Source organism: Falco punctatus (assembly GCF_963210335.1).
Source record: "Falco punctatus genome assembly, chromosome: 7".
Lineage (NCBI taxonomy): Eukaryota > Metazoa > Chordata > Aves > Falconiformes > Falconidae > Falco > Falco punctatus.
Window position 1 is genome coordinate 27,505,833 of NC_137587.1, and position 20,709 is coordinate 27,526,541.

The window sequence follows — 20,709 nt, forward strand, 5'->3', positions numbered from 1 at the left end:
AAGGAGCAATTGTCAGACATGTAAAAGAGCAGTTGGGAAGGGAACTTATTTTTAAAGAATTTCTTCACTGCCCCGCCCCGCCCCCCCCCCCCCCCCCGTGGTTTGAGATGTCCCGCTTAGTCCCTCTTCTTTTTTTATCATCTTCTCTTGCATTTTCTCAGTGAAATTTTGCCTGGATTAATTTGAAGAAACTGAGCAGAATGCTTAGAGAGCAACACTTGACAAATGTCCTGCAAGCTACAGGATGCAATCCTAGGACTACTTCAACCTTTAGGAGAACTTTGAGGCAGCAACAAGGTAGGATGAACCAGGAGTAAAATGTTTTACAGGTGACTAGGGACATCCTTGCAAAAGGACTTTGTTTACACACCACCTGTCAGCATATGGAGTAACAGACCACGTTGTCATAGTTGCTTTTAAGGATGAAAACCAGTCTGAGAAAGTTTAGCACTCAGTGTCATGGGTTACACATAGCAGCAAGTGATCTAGCAAGTTCTAGCAGACGGTGCCTTTTCACACCTGGCAAGGGGTTAGCCTCTTCCAGAAAGAAGGATTGGAAGCGTGCTTGCCTGTGAACCTCACTGCCAGAGCGCTTCTATGCAATATTTGTTGTGCTGTGTTGATAGTTTGTTAACCCAGAAAGTCCAGGAGAAGAAATGTGTAAAAGTTATTTAAATATGAATTGGCTGGTTTGGGTTTCCTTTTCTGAATATAAACTACAGCAAAAGTAGCCTCTTCCACACGTCACATACTCCATATATCATGTCTATAGGTTCAGGACTAACTCTGGGACCTAATGGTGTCTTGAGTCTTAGTGTTTTACACACTATGTAGCTGGACCAACTGGGCAGATGACTGACTTGGTACTTTAGAAACCTAGACTGAAGAACCAGAGATTAGTCATCCCTACAAACGTTCAGGGCCACTGCTGTCTCTGCTGGGTTGGGTGGGGGAATACTTTGTATTTTCTTTAATACGCAAACTTAATGCCTGTCTTGGCTAACAATCCGTTTTGTGGATGCCAAAACCAAGAGCCCTTGTGCTGGTCTCTGGGTCATTAAACACCTTCTGTTAACACAAAAGCTATAATATATCGCTTATTACTTCCAGTGTAAAATAAACTAAATATTACATGAAAAATGAGTATTGGATTTTTTTCACTGAGCGAAGGTCTGTTTTGCGAATCTGGTTTAAGTCAATTGGTGGAAGCTTTATTGAGAGAGACTTAAAATTAAGCCTTTTAAGAGTGTCTACAGGGAACGGTCACTGGCACAGGGAAAAGACTGGATGAAGTAAGCAGTGCTGTCCTCCTTCTACAACTTCATTCTATGAATGTGTATTTTAGTCTCCTGTCTCTTTTCTGGCAGGTTGAGTTCCATTACACCAAGCCCTTTTTATTTGTCAAAGCTGTAAAAAGCCCTGGTAGACTTCTCTGCTGAGGAAATGGTGATAATGGCTTTTATGTTTTTTTTAGGAGTATGTTGTGGTGAGGAAAATCATGCTAGTTAGTAGCTCTTCAAAGAGAAAGGAAACTTATTTGGTCTGTTTTTCACAACAGATTCTTTAGAAAAAAAAATCCATGAATATGAAAAATAATTTAAAAAATGGTGTGTCTAATGGATACAAGTATGCTTGCTGTGTAACTCCTTATACATGTGCAACACTTCCAGTGCTGAACTGGGTACTACACTGCTTTGTGCATTATATGTGGACTACTTACTCATGTGTTTTCCCTTATAAGTAACACTTTAAAAGCACAGTTGTCAGGGTTCTCTAAATGCCTGTCTTCTGACTATAGTGAACACCTTTCTGTGGATGCTGAATGCAGGTGAAACTATCAGGGATATAATATAATGCTGAATTAGCCTAGAAACTTGTTTCACTTTTAAAATTTGTTTTAATTCATGTAGAGTGACTGACTTAAATGTCTTGAAATTAACGTGAAAGTAAAGGCGCAATTTTTTTGTTAATCCATACTATGCTACCTTTCAGTGACTCTCAGATTCTTTTAAGTAATTCTCCTGATCATCATGGAATTCACTTTGTTGAATTTAAATCTGAAAAATTCTGCATTTGGTTTTTGTTGTTTGGTTGTTTTTGTTTTTTTTTTTTTTTTTTAAAAAAAAATCACTAGTCTTCTAATAATTACAGGGCTGGAGAATTAGATTTTATTTGCAAAAAGTGATGAAAAATTCATATTCACGTGCATATACACATTGTCGTAGGCAATAATAATGACATTAAGAAAAACTAAATGTTACAGAAGTATTGGAAGTAGTCCATATGCCCTTCCTAAAATAAGTTAGTAAATTAAAACCAGCTTGCTTCATGTTGTGTGAAAACTAGTACCACCAATGAATACCAAAAAAAGCCTTGGAGAGGGGATTGAAAATAGTGTCAGGGCAAGGAGAGAAGGATGGGAGTTTGAGGTGCTGCTTGTCACACAATACTAACCTAACCACACCTCACGCTGCATTTGTCTCTGAAACACTTTGGGATTGCATCCTGACGAACTGTGTGGAGCTTCAGCCATAGTGGATATTTTGAAGTGGTGATGAGGAAAACCGCACAGGGCAAAATGATGCTATTCTTGCTAAGCAGAACTCCTGACCTGCACGAGGGCAGTGGCTGTCAGTGCCTCTCGTGCCTACCCCTGTTGCAGCATGCTGGAGCGAGGGGGTGTGCGTGGTGAGCATCAAAGCTGTGCTTGCCTTGCTGCCTGAAATAATGTTGGTATTTGGAAACATTGCGATGACTTGACTGTGCAGCCCCCCTGGCTGTCAGCCTCTGCAGCTGTTTTTGAAGGCTGCTTGATTTCGTGTTTTCAGTTAGCTTTGTAATTAGGACAAGCTTGATTTAGGAAAGCTTGCAATGTTGAGCATAATATTTGGGTGAATGGGCTTATTCATTGATCCTGTGTGTTCCTAAGAATGTTTGTCTGACTTGATAAGTGTGTCTTAGAAGCTGTTGTATATTTTGATGTAATGGAAATGAGAGAGGAGCAAATGGAGGAAAGTATTAATAAAGCATGTTTTCTTCCTATGTTTTGTAGTAACAGTACTGCTTATACACATTAAAAACTTAATGTCCCCTGTGGCTCAAGGGTTTGTGGACTTTGGCTTAGAGATCTGCCTTCTGTTGCATTGTCTTTGAAAGCTGAGGAAGTGAGGAATTGGCTTGTGTATGTATATTGAAACTTCAAAGCTGTTTAGCAGAATTGTAACATTTTAAATGAGGTCTGGCATTTTTTACTCATTCTGTACTTTCATGTGGTTAGATTTTTTAAATATTCACTATTTTTAAGGAAGCTGTATTTATGAAATCACATGTGCAAGAGGTGAAATATAAAAGGAATCCCTGGAAGGTGTTGCACGTGTAGTTGAATGAAAGGAATCTGAACCTATTCATTAGTGCTTGACCAAATGTGCATACACATATGGTTCTAAAATGTGTTGAAACATAGCAAGTTCTGGTAAATGGTAGGCAGGCATCTCATGCTATGCAGAAGTGGATACAGTATAGCATTCTTATCTGGAGTCTTCTCTTGCAAGCCCAGTGCAAACAGAGCTTTTTTTTTTTTTTTTTTTTTAGCTACAATGTACTTTAACTTTTTTGTTATTCCTTAGGTTACCAGTGCTTTGTTTCAGACTTCTATAGAAACATCTATAACTTACAGCAAGATTTTTTATTACAATACGTATCTGTTGCTGCATATTGACTCCCTTTCGGAACACTCGTGTTCTCTTGCACTCATGTCTGCTGTGCAGCATCCCTCTGGATGGGGGTTCAGCACTGACCCTCCCTTAGCTTCTGTGCTGCTCTCCATGCTCTGGTCTCTTGTTTCTTCTTTCGCAGAAATGAGAAGTGTGATCCATCCTTTTGAACAAGGACTGATACAGCTACATACATGGGAACTCTCAGCCTTTTAGAAAGGCTAGCTTCTTAGGTATTCAGTTTGTCTATGGATGGGCTTGGTAATTGACGCATAAATAAAATACACGTGGCGAAAGAGTTCAGAGGTTTTGCTCTAGATCACCTTTTCTCCATCTGTTACCTATGCTACTGGGATCTGACTCCTGAAGATTATTGCAGGTTCTCCAGGGTTTCTGCTCTTTTTGCTTATAAGTATCCAAACACTTCTCTGGTAGTTCTGTGTTTCACTGTGACTGATAGGGGGTTTTTCGTGTTTTCGTGTTTCGCTTTCATTTCTCAGCTTCTTAACCTTTATTAAAAGGTTACAAACTCTCTTTCTGGAGACTAGGTACTGGATTAGGGTGAGTTCTGCCACTGCAGTGGTACTGGAAAGATGACATGTTTATTTGTGGATGTAGCTGATTCTTCTTACTTAATTTTTTTTCCATCCTGTATGATGAAGAATGAAGAGCTGTTTTTTCTACCTCTTTGGACTTCTGGCCATCCTGAAGCTAAAGACCAAGTGAGACTTTTTATGTTTACTGCATAACTATCATGGTGATATTTGTCTGAGGCTTTGAATGTAAAATGATGAGATGCTTCAGTTCTAGCAAGAGTTTTTTAATGTACTTTACCTGAGCTTGAAGTAACTGTTCCCATACCTGCTTGCAATGTGGGCCTTGTATTCTGATCTCTCTGTTGCAAAGTTAGCTGGATTTGTTTCCATGTACTCTGTGCAAATTCAAGCTGCTGTAGCCAGCTGCTTTGAAGCAGGTGGTAGAAGTACGACGTTCTTTTGTTAGGGAAGGTGATATTCTAGTTTTTCTGTTTCCCAGCAAGACTTTGTACCACAGACCCCTTTGACACTGTTTGTCAGGTAAACTGAGCTGCTTCTCCTGACTACCTGGCTAGTGTCTGTTTGCTTTTGCATGTAAGTACACAACATTTCCCCTCTGGGGGAGCCTTCTTTCAAGCTCAGTTTGTCTGTGTCTGAAAACTTCACTTCCTTACCATTTTCTTAGCCTGTCAACCAAGATTCCAGTTCAGGGGGGCTGCTGCTTTGAATTACTTGCAAGCTTCCAAAAAATAATAATAATTTAAAAAAAAATTGAAGATGCTCATCTCCTAGACACTTCAAAATTCTTTTTTATTTATTTAGGATGTAGCTCACTGTAGTTTCTAACTTCCCACTTCTTATTTCTAGTGTGATCCTTTTTTTCTGGTGTTCCAGGTAATGCAGTGCTATTTCGCACCTGAGTCTTTTTCATGGCAAAGGTGTGGCCTAGTTTGCCTAATTATTTAAGAGTAGTGTTTTCCTTGCATAGTAAGACACTGGATACGCTTCCTGTAAGTCAGAAATATCTCTGGCCTTTGGAGTTAATGAAGCTTTTGCTTCACCTAGTGAGGCTTTAACTAACCATTTGTAAGTAAACACCAAAGACAAATCTGTATAAGAGCAAATATTCCTTTCCTGTGAACTATTGATGATTTAAATCATTTATGAATACATGAGTATCCTTCTAATAAACATCTTGAACTTGGAATTTAGTTTCCAGTTTTAAAATATCAAACTGAGTCTCTAATGAAGTTTGTATGCAAGAGCTTCCATGAACATTAGACAGTGTCTGTATAAAACTTAAATACCAGAGTTTAGGAAGAGTATTGGGATCTGGACATGCAACATGACACATCATTTTTCTTCAAAGCATGAGTGTATTTAAAAATTTATCATAGTGGAAACCCCTTAGAAGGAAGGTGTAGGATAGATGTGCCTTTTGTGTTTTGCTGTCGCCATTCCACCTTCTTTGTTTGTGCTTGTGAAATTTAATAACGTAAGATTTGTAAAAGCCGAAAGGGGCAAGTTCAAATTCTGAAAAAGTCTGAAGATGCATAGAAGTCTGACATGCATAAGAAACTGAAAAGATGGACATGAAAACAAATCAACATTAACAACTTAATGTCCTCCGGCTCAAAATTGACAAGTAATGAAAGTAAGTTACCTCTTCAAAGTTGGCAGCCAGTCGTCAGTGCAATATCAACCAATGCTTAGTGACAAGAATAGGAAAGAAAAAAAAATTGTTACGAGTTATGACTGAGGAAGAGGAGACAGCGGTTGAAAAACCTAATGTCAGATGTAACAATCAGAATGGATCCAGGCGCACCAATTGGAAATTTGATCACTTCTGCTCTTGGCAGGTTCAAAAGCAAAAAAATGTGGCAGCGGTGAGATGGGTGGGCGCTGAAAATGCGTGAGGATTTGTAGTGATTGGCCTGTAGGAATAATTGGATGAAGGCCATCAGGGTAGACTACTCAGCTCAGGAAGTTTCTGAGCAACAAACTGTTGGCACTTGAGTTAATAGGTTGAGGAAACATTGCTGTGCACTTTTCTTTATACCATTTTCCTCTTTATCTGCTACAGAATACCAGATACTTGTATAGGTGTACCTGTGGGCAGTCCTGGGATGACTGCTTAAGTGTCTTTATGCGTATTTTGAATAGTGGCACCTTGGCCAAGTTTGAGACATTAGTTGGAGTCCTCTTCTGAGGATACCGAAGGTAGTGTTTTCTTCAGAAATACAAACACTTTTATGGATAATCCCTTGATTGTATGTGAAGTGTGTGTTTAAGATGGTCTGTTTATTTTCAGACCATCTCATCCTGTATTTTGCAGGAAGGCGTAGAATGAGAACATGCCACAGGAGTCAGTTCTTTATCACCTGTGCAAAAAAGTGGCGCACTGTTCTGTTGTATTGTGTTCTCCTTCTAATGTGTATTATACTGCCTTTGTTTGCATGACAACTGTTATTCTGTAGACACTGGTCTGGGACATGCCTATGTCTCTGCAGGCTGCTGCAGTTTTGGGTTGCTGTCTGGATCTTTGAAAGAATCCATCCCAGCGTCTTCCACAAAAGTCCACTTTGCCTTTTTGTCTTGTACAATGTTCATACCATCCTGCTCTTACCACCGTTACGACTATTGGTTTATTCAGCCTTCTCATAGCTGTGAAATGTTTTGTTGAGCCTTTCTTTGTGGTCAGCAACTAACCTTTTCAAATGATGGTGTGGTTGCAGAAGATCGTGGTCTGCTTTTAGTAATTACCATGATGCTGTTGTGCATAGTTGGTCTCTTGCTAAATTACTTTAAGTCTTGGCTGAGATCATATAGGCCCTGTAAATTAACTGTACATGTGAGTTCAGGTTAAAAAATTATTTGTAGGGTCAATACTGATCTCACCTGAGATTTTTAGTAAATGAAATTATTTAAGACTGGTGTGTCAGTGTTGAGAAACGTGGAGGAGGTTTGCTGAACTTCCTTTCCCATCCTTGAGATGTTATGGGTAGGTTGGTGACTGACTGCTGCGCAACTCCTGATAACATGGGGGTGTAATATTCAGTTCCTGCAACTATGGGTAACGTGGTGCTGTAATATTCAGTTCTCTGCTAAGAAGCATTTGAAGTACCAGTTCCAAAGACAAAATATCAGATTCACTTTTCAATATTTCGTCAGGAATGCTGGACACGCTGGCAGATAATATCAGCTCTTTCAGATCCTCTAGCTGCTGGCTGCAAAATCTGGCTTGATACCCTTCTTTTGCTCCCTGTGGCTCCCCAGTACCTCATGGTCTTCAAGCTGAAAGCTCCATCAGGGAGTTTTGGGGTTTCTCTTCTTAGACAGCAGGAGCCCAGGCACTGCTAGATACCCTGGGTTAGAACATAGTCTGCTTGCTTCCTTCTCTGTTACACTACATCTCAGAGTCTTTTTGGCAGATAAAACAAGGATGTGTGATTTCTTTCTTTTAGCCCATCTGTTTGAGAACATCTTAATCCTTCTTGAGATCAAGGAAATTTCCTTCTCCATTGTTCATACAGAGCAAAGCACATCTGTTCTCCTCTGCACTTTGTACTCTGACTGCTAGGGTGAGCTTACACAGAAGTGACTGTTTCTTGTGTCATCATCTGACATGGAACCATTTTATCAAGTGTATCTGCTAGTCTTTTCTCTGATGTAGTGCATCATCCCACCTGTTGCAGGTTCTGGGGCAGAGCATGGGGTGCGCAGAAGTTGCGGGGTACCTGAACACTGATGTGAAATGGGGAGGGGAGGGTTTGATCAGCAGGTGGCATGTGCTGGAGCAAGACAGTCTTGCATGTGTGCAGTGGGCAACCACACAAAGGTTGTGTCCTCTGGCCATTCTGGTAGGTAGTCTTCTACTTCTCGTGTTTCTTATACACTGTACCACCCACCCTCCATCCACAAACAGTACTACATTTTTTTATAGGTGTGTTGTTTAACTACCTTAAATGTAATTATTCTTTGCTGATTTTCTGAAGGCTCGAAACAGGGTCTTATAGGAACAGTAGTGTGAGGACTTTTTTTTTTGTTTGTTTTACAGTATTACTAGGTCTTCAGATTTTTTTCTTACTTCATCCTCTTAATATCCCTGTCGTGATTTCAAAAGGTTTCAAAGATAGATCGATAGCAATCCTAATGCAGAGTGTTTAGTATAAAAGAGCCAGTACTAATTAAGCAAATTTGTGAGGGTAGCGATAGGGTCCTTTAAACAACTCTCATTTCATGAGGTGTCTGAGTGGCAGTGAAGACAGCTGCAGATCCCACCAAATGGTTAAAAAGGCACGTGTGTACAAGTGTGCAAGTTGGGCCAGGCCGCTTGCATGTATTATTGTGCCTCTAATTCTGTCTTTGAATTCGGTGTCCTGTAAGAATTCGAATATGTATGCTAAATATCAGAACAGCTGTGTTCAAAAATAGACGCTTTCTAGCCCCCCTCCTCCCCCCGCAATGTTGAACTTGGTTTTCTTCTGACGCGATCACAAGACTGCTGCTGCAGTAGGGGCTTAATGCTATTTACGTCGTCATTTGACATAGCAACATCTCTCAGGGGATTTTTAAACAATGCAGCTGTTTAGGAGAGATGAAGAGGTTGAGGGTGGGGAGAGGGAAAAGGAGGAGAAATAATTTCATCTGCCATTAGGGATATTGATGGGGGGAGGGGAGGCAGCCAGCAAACCAGTGAGTTCAGTAGATTCATGATTCTGCATGAATGGACAGCAGGATCATGGGAACGGTGGCTTTCCCTTGAATGGGAAGGAGCATCATGGGAATCTGGCTGCTTCTAATCTTTTTGTGAATGATTCTTTTCCTTTAACATGGCACTGCTTTTATGAATGGCTCTGGGGGCAAACTGCTGCAAAAACCCTTCCTGAGCTGTACACAGGTGCCTTAAGGAATGCTGGAGTAGGAGTCAGGTGCAGCAAAACAGAGATGCTGCAGTGTTAAGCTACTGTTCTGCTTTTTTAAAGTCTGAGAGGACATTATACTGATTTTAATTCAGTGTAATTAATTCGGCTTAATGGAAGCAGAATTGAGTTTTATACGAAGTATATGTAATGCTTGCTCTCTTCTATTTCAAAATGTAGTTACCTACGTGTATTTTTCCTGTTCTCTTAAGGATGGAGATGGCAGCGTAACAGAATGGTTTTGGAATGATTAAACTTGGAAGTTCTGCTCTTCTTGTTCACCCACATGTTCCCTTTTTGATTTATGTTCAAAATACTAAATACTCAAAAAGCTTTATGGCACCAGAAGTAAGAATGGAAATGGAGGGCAATAAAGAATTGTTTTGCTTGGTCTGAAGCAACTAATTTACCATATGGCTTAAGGGGGGGGGGGGGGGGGGGGGAGAAGTGTTCTTGTCACATTGTACTTGAACACAGTTGTGTGTGTGTGTGTTTACTGATTTTTGCTTTTTTTTTTATTCTGTTCAAACCTGTATGATTTGTTTTCGTGCCATCTTACAAATAAAATGCTCTGAATCATTTGAGAATTTACGTTCTCACCAGAAGTAGCTTAGTGTCACAAACTTCTTGTGCAGGTTATGTTAAAATTCAAGGATTCCTATTGCAGAAGTGAAAAAGCTAATGTGTAGTGTTAGCTGCCTAATGTTTTGTAAAACCAGAGTAACTGATATATTATTAATATTTGAATTGTAATTCAACTATTTCAAACTTAAGCTTTAAAAACCTTTTTCTTTTTTCTAGAGGAGAAGTACAAAGTGGAAACAAAAGTCATTGTGGCAGACTTTGGAGAGAGAGAAGATACTTACAGTAGAATCAAAGTGGGGTTGGAAGGCCTGGAGATTGGTGTTTTAGGTTTGTATCTGATCTTTCTAAACCTTTCTTAGTGGTGTTTTGTCTTGACTTGCTTGCTAACTTTTTCCCATATTGAAGTTTATTTAAATGAATTCATGAGAGCTGGTATTTGCCTGACTAAAACTATGTTGCTGCATGTTCAATGTGGTTTTTAGCTTCCTGTTGATACATTACATGAGAGAGTGCTTGCGTTGTGCCTGTGTTCTCGGAATTGTGGTGCTTATTGAATGTCTTTTGATGTGTTGTTCTGTGGTGGCTAAAGGCTCTTCAGCTTACGACTGGGTGCACAGTGACTTGACCGAATGCCATTTTAGAAACTAAGCAAGCTCCAGATGCTTAGATTCAGCTTGGCAGCAGAGCCCTGTGGGAGAACCATTAACTCTTAATTATAGAGCTGTTGAAATTTAATCATTACAGTATAGTATTAAGTAAATGGCTCCTGTTTCAGAAGTTTTAAGCATGTTCTGGTCATGCTGGTAAGCTGCGGTTCTTTTGCTGGTAGCAATGCAATATGCCCAAGTATGGTTTGTGATACTTGCGGAAGTGTCGGTGGTGTGGTAGTCCTTGAAAACAAAAGGTGATCCATCCAGTTACTTTGTTGAATGTAGAACTGAGGTGATGTCAAGAAGGTGTTTGTCACAAGGTGAGAAGAGTTTAAACATAACAGCAGTTTACCTGAATCTTTCCTGAACATTGGGCTAAAGGTGACTGTGTATCAGTTTTCTGGTTCTTTCCCTAAACCCACATATACTGGTGTGTATCCTGTATTTCTACAGTTACTCAATATGGAGATGAGAACCTGTGATGGTTCAACGTAAGGCACGAAATTTTGTAAGTTGCATTGCTCAGACATCTAGTGGCATGTGTTATCAGATAAAGTATTTACTACAAAAGTAGTAAGTTTTACTAACCTGAAATTCAGTAGTTGGAGCTAGTACTGTTTTTTTAACCATTTTTTTACCAGCATATTTCAAATAAATTCATTATACATATGATATGGTCTATGAACTTTGTTGCTAATAGATAAATCTCACTGTATGATGTTGACAAATAATGCACAAGAAAATAGCATATATAAAACCTATTATATATACACCTGTAAATACTAAAGGCTAAACCCCAGAATGTTTCCTAATATTTCTGACAGATTTGGGTATATACAACTTGTGACATCCAGTATTTAATTACTATAAAAACTCAAATCCACTGGAGTAACTGCAACTGCCAACAATGTGTTTTGTGTAAAGAGTAGTGACAAAGCTGCAGATGCCTTTTTTCTTGTTTCTGAAGGAAATAAGTTCCAAAGAAACTTTGTGGATTAAAATTAATGTCAGTTCTAATCTGTCCTATCAAAATCAACTCCGAGAATGTAAGACTTGCAAACTGCCTGTCACGTAGCAATTGCTGCAGAATAGTGTATCACTTTTATGTCTTAAAACACCAGCAAACCTTCTACTGTGTAACATACCCACACTGGAAAGGTTTTTATTACTTGGTAGGCTGCGATGAGGTTATGGCAATGCACAAAATTATGAAGATCTGACTATAGTTCTGCTCAAAGTGGGCACTAAAGCAGTTAATGCATCTCAAATTTTGTGTAAGCTTATTACAGGAAAACAAGCGTGTTCCTCAAACAGCCTGGTTCTTGCTTTTATTTGCGTGAGCACCTTGACTAAAACCATGGTAAAAATAGCAACTAAATGCTCTAGAGTTGTGTATTCTCTTGCTGAGTTCCTCTGTGCCTTTTTTTTTTTTTTTTTTTTTTGCTTGCAGCCATTGCAGGTTTACAGAAATCTCTCTTCTAACTAATCACTAGCAATTTTAGTGGATCTCATGCTTAAGATAATCAGGTTACATGATACGTAGATTTCTTCTTTTCTCTAGATATAGCCGTATTAATAGAAACCACTTGCCAATGTAATTTTTCAATGCAGATGATTGCTACTTCAGAAAGACAGTATCTAAATTTTTTATGGCAATTAATTTCATGCTTTAGTGCATGTTTTACATTCTGTAGCATTTGTTGCAATCCAGAATATAGCTTTTGTGGTTCTATGTTTTTCATGTTTGTGTGAGGGAAAACATGGGTTTAGATGAGAATGGCCATAAGGGATAAGTTTTAGGTTCCAGTATATTTTTTCTTCAGGTGTTATCTGGAAAGTAGGTATGAGAAGCATCAGTAGCACAGCATAGCTGCCGGGGATCAATACTGATTATTTTTTAACCTTATACTTAGAGACACAGGAGTCCACGTGTACTACTCGAGATTGAGCTTCTGATTATATAGTTGCACAGAGCCTAACTAAAGTACTTACAGATTGAAATCCTTGTAAACTTCTTATTTGGAAGCTTCTTCTCACCCACGTAGGAAGGCTAAAAGAGTTTGCATAATGTTTTGCTGTGTGTTCAAAACATCGTCTGTCAGTGACTTGGAACATGTGCTAACTACAGCAATATGTTAAACAAGAAGAGGTGGGGAAATATTCCTCTTGCTGTTCTTAAACTGCTGTGATACTTATAAGGAGTTTGAGCTGGACAGTATCTTACCCTGTTGTTATCCAGATTCCTCTAGGTAAAATACACCTGTGTTTTTGTGGTTTTTTTTTAGCGTTCTGTTTCAAACTGCAGCCAAGTGTGATCCAGTAAATAGATGGCTGGAAGTGGAAGGATACATATATGGGACCCAGTCTGTGGTACAGGGTGTGAATTTTGTGTGACTGTCTCTGTAGCATGGATCATATAAATACTCTAAATTTTGAGAGAATAACCAAGGTTAGTCCCAAACCCCTGCCACAGTTCATAGCCAAAATCCTTTCCAGAGAGATGGCCTGAAAAATAGTTTATTTTAGGATTAAAAGAAGAAAAAAAAAATTGGCTCACTCCTGCAACAGCAAGGTTGGACCTTCTTTTTTAAAAACTTCTCTTTCTAAATACAGCAAATGTCTGCTGGGAATTTGCCAACTCCCTGCTCCCCTCAATTCTCGCATTTTTAAAGGTTATCTAAAATTAAAAAATGTGAAACACACGATGTGACTAATGACCTAAGGGTTTCCATAAATACACAAAGATCTGGACCAAGAGAGCTGTCATTCGAGGGAATCTCTGAATGAATCAGTTTGTGCACTTTGCCAGAATCTCTCCTGCGGGTTTCCTGCATGTCCTGCTGCATCCCTATTGATGCTTAAATATCTTTCAGGTTGGTTGTTAAAATCATAGCTTTTAGCACAGTTTTAAGGGCTATTTTATTCTAATTGTTCTAATTATTTTTATTTATTTATTTTAAAAAGGCGTCGGTGCCTTCGGACAGTGTTTCTTGGCCCGTGTGGATGTGGGCCCTGGGGGTGCATGGTGCCCTGCAGCATTCCGAGCACTTCGGGATTCTCTGGGGTGTAAGACACTATATAAATGTAAAACGTTGCCACAGCAACCAAATGTCACACGATTCACTTGTGTAAGATGAACAACAGATACTTAGGAAACGGAGATCCCATTTGCTTGCCTCTTTTTTTATTTTTTATTTTTTTATTATTATTTTTGTGTCTGTATATCAGTGTGCTTTATTAAGTTTGAGGCAGCCGAGGCCGCAGAGCAGCGTCGGTTGCTGACGGTGTGAGGAGTTTCCCCTGCTGGCGCTGGGGTTCGGGAGCGGGTGGTGGCTCCGTGCCTGGGAGGGAGGGAACCTGGCCGGTCTGCAGTGGCGGCGCCGTGTGTGTGTGTGCGCGCCTTAAGGGGCCGGTGCATTCTCTCGGTTGATTTTTAAGTGTTGCCAACAGGGGAAGATGGTGGGGGTGACGGGGAGGACCGTCTTGTGCGGTCAGGCTCCGTGTCTGCGCAGGGAGCGCAGCCCAGGAGCCCTTCCCGAGGGCGGCTGCCGCCCGCCGGGGCCCGGCTGCCCCCTGCCGCTGCGGGGGGCTGGGGCCGTGCGGTCTGTCCCGCAGCCGTCCGGCAGCTGGAGACTGGCCAGAGATTTTTTTGTTTGTTTGTTTGTTTTTAATCTTATTTCACTTTATAAATGTCGTGGTTTAACCCCAGCCGGCAACTAAGTACCGTGCAGGTGCTGGCTTGCTCTCTCCCCAGAGGAATGGGGAGAAGAGTCGGGGAAAAAGGTAAAACTTGTGGGCTGAGGTAAGAATAATGTAATTATTAACAATAAAATACAATAATAACAACAACAACAATAACAATAATTGAAAAGGAGAGAGAAGAATAAAACCCACCCCAGCAGCCATCGGCCCCTCCTGGCCAGCTCCCTCCGGTGTCTATACCGAGCATGATGCTCTGTGGTATGGAATATCCCTCTGGCTAGCTCAGGTCGGCTGTCCTGGCTCTGTCACCTCCCGGCTTCTTGTGCCCCTGCAGCTTTCTCCTGGCACGGCCTGAGAAACTGAAAAGTCCTTGACTTGTTGCTAAGTAGTGTTTATACTAATGAAAATCATCAGTGTGTCACCAACATTGTTCTCAAAACACAGCAGCACCAGCTACTAAGAAGAAAATTAACTCTATCCTGGCCAAACCCAAGGTAGTATTTAAAAAGGGTGTTAAACAGCTTCACTTAAATGTCCTGCCAGGCACCGAGAGCTTTGCTTTGGCTTGAAGCTCCTTTTCCATAGCATTGCAGAGCTCCGTGTTGCAGCTATGTCACTTGTGCGCTTGCATGGTGTGCACCGATATTTCTTGAAGAAGAAACATTCTTCCCTGGCACTGTGAAAAACTGTGGAGGACGGGTACAATGTTTTAAACATGCCACCTTTTAAACGATTAGAGAATCAACATTTACACACTTAAAATGGCTTGTGTGTTCACCCTCACATTCCACTTGTGTGTGTACGGGTATGTTTACAGTTAGGGAAACTTGGCTAAAGGCATTAGAATGTTTTAAGTGCTGCATTTTAACAGTATTGATTGAAAATTGTCGTTAATCGCAGCATGAGAAATCAGATGGCATCCAAGTGATCTAATTCATGCTTTTGTTTCAGTCAACAATGTGGGAACTTCGTATGCTTATCCTGAATATTTTCTTGATGTTCCAGACCTGGATAAGGTAAGTGCTTTTTTGGTACCTTCTGGTGTTCTCATTGTTAGCACTAAATGCTTAACAGGTATAGCAAAATAATTTAGGTTTGGTTAAGGTACCCACGTAACAAGGTTTTCAGATTAGAATTAAAGGTTCAGAAAGCTGAGTTACATAAGCAGCATAACCCAGTTCAGATGATGGCAGTCTCAGTTTCTTGTGTTGCTTTTTACATGCTCTTCCCTGCTTCATTTTATATTTGTATTTCAGGCAGATGCGCCTGGGGTCAGTATCTGATTTCTGCCCCTGCCCATGTCTCATTTGGCTGTTGTTTATGAGCTGCTTTAGCTTGTGTGTGGGTTCTTAAGTGACTGAAGGGAAGGGAAGCAAGCAACTTCATGAATGGAAGCTGCACATTCCGTAACACTGTTATGAAACTTAAATACAACTGGTTTAGCTCATAATGTAGGGACAACCTTGGTTGCATTAGGTACATTGAAAACTGATTGTGAACAATTTCAGTGGTGCATGATTTTATTTCCAAAACCTCTGTAGCTCACTGTGTCCACTGTGGTTCTGTTTTCTGCTGAAATATTGAGAAACGTATCTGCTTTTTGGTTCACCTTCAAGTAAGGTTCATAATACGTAGCAAAAAAATACCATTTTTTTTACCTGATGAATAAACTAAGTCACTAAAACACTGTTATGAAATGGTGAAGAGAAAAAAACCCCATTAATTTATGAAGATGTCTTAAAATATCAGAATTTATTAAAGTTCTTAAATATTGCAGTGTTAGGAAGTATAGTGTCAATGTGATACGTCTGTGGGTTTTTTTATTGATAAGAGTCCCTAACCAGACGTAAAATTTGACCAAGAGTAATTCACAGACTGCTTTGCAAGTCTGTCACTCTTCCTGATATTTAAGCAGGAAGACAAGGAGTAAAAGTGGATGTATAAGTGTAAGGTCTAATCTGTCTTTGCACTTAAACCCAGATGGTGTGTAAATATTGATCAAATAACTTCAAACAAAACTGAAACCTTTGTTTTCTTGCAGACAGTCGACCAAATGATCAACATTAACGTTGTGGCTGTTTGTAAGGTAAGTGCCCTGTTAACCAACACTTGTTCCTTGATGTCTTAATTCAGACCCACTAAATAATTGAAATTCAGTTGTCTGAAGCAATTACTTTTCACCTGTTGGACCACAGGTCCATTTTTCATCTTGGAGTGACCCAGAGGTTATGACTGTTTTATCAGACTGTTCTGGTTGTTGTGTGAGGTATAATTTGTTGCAAAGACACCTATGAACTACTACTTGGAAGAGCAAGGTATGTGCACAAAACAATGCTTAATGCTTCTTCGTGCTTGTCGTTCCAGTCCTTGTAAATTGTTCATTCTTCTCCATATCTTTCTTTCTTGCAGTGGGCAACCTTTGTCTCTGCACACCTAAGGGTTTTTGGACACTAGTGAGAAGCCACTTAAATACTTTCTGTGAAATACATAAGCAATAAGGAGAACAAAACAAAGTTTTCAGAAGGGTGCATTAACTTTTGAAGTACAGTTACCTTCCCTTTTTGATATTCACATTCAAGTTTTTATTGAGAAGAAATCACCCTGAGTTCAGGCTAAAACATATGGCTGTTCCTTTGTTTATTAACATGAGGCCCATTCAAAAATCAGATTTTCATCGTAGTATTTCAGAGTTTAAAAGGGGCAGAGGGAATAGCAGCTGCTTACACAACATAGGAGTCAATTACTGTATTACCATGAGTGCTGCAGAAACTCCTTGTGATTATTCGCTGCTAAACCTTAACTTTCTTTTCTTGTGCATAACAAAACTGGCACCTCCATTAGCTGAGGGTTACTCTTTTGCCTCAAAGTCAAAATATTAGGTGTTTCAAAGGTGGCTCAAAAGTTTTGACGTTCTTGCAGCTCTTCTGATTAGGTGTAATAACTAAAAATTAGTACGGTGCTCTTGGGGAGTCTAAACTGGAAGTGTTTTGTTTCCATGTGAGGAGGCACAGGACCTCTTAAAACAATGCTTCTCTTTAAGTTTTTCATACCTTACTAAAACGTAGGCAAGCAGTGCAAATGCAACAGTTGCATGACTGAATGAGACTGTTAATGTCAGCTTGCTACCGCTCTCACTTCCCTGTGTGTTTTATTTGACATCTTAGAATTACTTGTTGTAAAGTTAGAAGTGTTAGAGCAGTTAAATCTTCAGAAACTTTTAACCGTATGTTTGGTTGACAGAGAAGGATTGTGGCCCATGGTGTCTTGTTGCACTTCTGTGAGATTTCATCTGAGAAGTCAGTTATTAATGGGCACCTTTGAAACTTTTCTCTTATGGAAGTAATTTAGCAGACTTCTGAAAATGGTAACAGAGCTGCACCAGGTGTAAATCTGTTGTCATGCATAGACCTCTTTGAGATTACGGTAATCGGAAGAATGCCTCTGCTAAGTTGTGACATCTGTGCTGTGCCAGCAGAGGGAGTGCACTGTTCAGTGATTAAAGAATTTGGGGTGTCAGTCTTCCTGGGAGCACTTCGTTGCAATAAAAAAAATTACAGATGAACTTCTTTAATACCTATGTCTGAAGATGGTAGGGTAGAATAATAGTTGAGGTCTACTTCAAGTCTGTATACACCTAAAATTCCAGAGGTACAGCCAGACTGTATTAGTTTCCAGAATAAACTAGCACTGTTTTGTGGCTTGAGTAATTGTTTTTATGATCAGTGGTGGTCAAAAATTTAACGAAAATGTCATAGTTTCTTGTAAAATATGCATTCTGCCAGACTCTTCACATTGTAACGTGGTTGTCTTCACACATATAGAAACTTACTGAAGATCTGCTTACTGTGCGTTAATAATGTTTTTCCTCCTGTTTAAAAACTTTTTCTTCACCATGAGCAGCTCCTGTTACTGGATATAATCAGAGTTTGAGCATAAGCTTCCAGGCTTGAAAATGTTTCCTCCTGTGTGAGCCTGTTGTGTAATTAAACAGTAGGCATGCCAGATGCTTACTGTTTTGGGGAGAGGAGCACATTAGAGATATGTACCATCTGTAAGTCATTTTTTCAGGAGAACCCATAGAATCAGAGAATCATGGTAGGAAAAAATAATCTTAGGAAAAGCCTGTATGTTGTTTCACTTATTATTTTTTTTAATGTAATCCTGTGACTGTTTAGTTCAGTACTTTAAGTCAATAATTCATCCTGAGGTATAAGTGTGTTTAAAAAAAGTACTGCTAATATTCTCCCTTCTGGCCTGGTGAATAATGTGAAGTTTGGCGTGCACGAGAGCACAGGGTTCTTAAGCAAGGAGATGAAGGTCTGCTGAAAAGGTGGAGGTACAGGATAGGCAGAGCAGGTTTTGCTAGTACCCATTCAGACTTTGCTTACAGTATCTCCAGATCCTTGTCAGAGGTCTTGCATAGCCTTTCTAGTGTAACGTTCTGGAGCATTGCCATCCACTTCCTTGCCTTTTGGACCAGACTTCCTCATGCTGAAAAGGTAATGCCGCCTTCTCGGTAACCTGCGCTATGTGCCATCAGCAACACCTCTGCTGGACAGCACAACTCCTCTGGCACGCACGTTCTAATACCTCCTCTTCAGTTCTGGCTGAAACGCTCATTAGGCTTGAAGTGGGAAAGTCAAGATATTCAGTACAGTTTGATATTCTGCAGAAATGTTAAGGTCTGGTTTTGTTGCCACAGGTGTAGGTGTTGTTGAAGGGTGACACACATCCTTACCTTTTGACCCATTTTTCTTTGGGCAGCTCGTTGGATTTCCTAGGGGATATGCAGCATGTAAGTAGGGATGCACTGAGAGAGAAGACCCCCATCTTCACCTCACAGGATGAGTTATCAGCCTAGTTGGTCCTGCTGTTTACTAGTTCTCCCCAACTGTAAAGGAACTGATACTGTGAAACTTGCCTTACTGTTAGAGAAGTTGTTTCCTGTCAGAGCTCTTATATATGTGTCTTTCTCAAATCCTATTGCATGCTGCCTGCCCACCTCATACCCTTAGAGCACTGTTGGGTTCAGGATCACAGGACACCTGTGAACCCCATGTGTGATTTTGGGGCTCAGTCAGTCTGGCACGAAGTGTTGTGGTTACTGTGATCTGCCTTCAAAGCACTGTACACTGCTGAAGACAAGCTACGTAAAACTATGTAAACCATGTTGGAATATCACGTCTTGTAAAATCTGGTTAAAAAACCTGACCAAACACCCCTCTGCCCACCCCCCCACCCACCCCCCACCTCCACCTCCACCCCCACCCCCCAACCACAGTAAATGCTGCTTAAGCTCGGTGGGAAATGTCACGTTTTTATGGCGATGTGCAGGAGTTAATCTGTTTTTCATGTCATATACAAATGAAGAAACGCCTTGGCTCTTGATGTTGCCATAAATAGAATGAAGAGGTTTTGTTTGTGGTATTTTCTCAGGAAAGCTTGAGACTTAATACAGCCTTATACAAGGTTAGAGTTGACAGATAAATGAGGGAGAAGATGGGGTAATATGCAAAATTTGATGGTTCCTGTCACAGTCTCTTTTCAAGCTTCTGGAGGGTTTGAAAAAGCAGAACTTTTCTTTAATAATTGGTGGAAGCATGTCAGGTAACATGGGTGTTTATTATAATTTTTAAGTAGTGTTACATTTTGAGACACAAACTAAATATATTTCTGACATTGAATAAAATACCAGGTCAAAAGCCCTGGCCGTTTTCCCTAACCAGCAAGTGTTGAAGAGCCGAAATTATAGTTGCTTTGTACAGTTTTCACGTATACTTCTTCTATCAACTGCATCTTCTTGTGTCAATTCACCTTTGTATGCTACAGCCTTTGATTTCACCTGCAAGGAACAATTAAACTTGATTTGGCTCTTGGATTAATGTCCTGAAAGCAAGGATGCTAGACTAGCTGTCCAGTGTTAAAAAATGGCTAGGTGATGAGCATAGAGAGTAGGCTTGCATGCTTCAGGGAGTCTTTGCTCCTTTGGCAGCTGCAAAAGATACTTTGTATGTATGGAACAGCAAGTATGTTATTTCAGTTTGCAGCATCACAATATGCTAATTGCATTGGAGTGAGGCATAAACTTGTGTTCTCTTGAAAAATGAGTAGGACTAAATAGTTGAGGGAGTACTGGCTTAGCGGTTGATTAAGCAAGTTGCTGAATTGGTTTGCAAGGTTTTATGTTGTGGGGGAATGTAAATTTTAGGCTTGCAGGCCAGGCTTTGATTGGAAAAGGGCATTAACAGAGGGAGAGGGGGAGAGTAAATTACACATACATATGTGCCTTGGTGTCTGTACTAATCTTTGCCTTGATCACCTTATTTATGTTTTATACCGAGTGTCAAATAAAAAGGGGATATAATAGGCCTACAAGATAGAGGATTTTTATCATCACTGTGTTTGAGAAGCTTATAATTTGCTTGTGACTTCAACATATATAAATATTTTGTGTTGAGCTGAGAGATCCAGTGTCAGCTGCCCCTTTAATGGAAGAGGAGCCAGAGGTGAATTTTATACCAGCTTGTAAATCCTAGGCAGGAACGGTTCTACTTACAAAGTCTGAAACTGAGTTTAGGGGGGAAAACCCCCAACAACAAAA

The 20,709-nt window shown here is 40.1% G+C and overlaps 1 protein-coding gene across 1 annotated transcript in view; it reads left to right on the forward strand.

Annotated features, from left to right (window-relative positions):
* The window catches only part of HSD17B12 (hydroxysteroid 17-beta dehydrogenase 12), an 88,990-nt gene that overhangs the window by 43,165 nt on the left and 25,116 nt on the right, over positions 1 to 20,709 (forward strand). Inside the window, exons 4-6 of the mRNA XM_080394246.1 lie at positions 9,973 to 10,083; positions 15,060 to 15,124; positions 16,150 to 16,194. Coding sequence (XP_080250372.1) covers positions 9,973 to 10,083; positions 15,060 to 15,124; positions 16,150 to 16,194 — 221 coding nt within the window. The remainder of the gene's footprint in view (positions 1 to 9,972; positions 10,084 to 15,059; positions 15,125 to 16,149; positions 16,195 to 20,709) is intronic.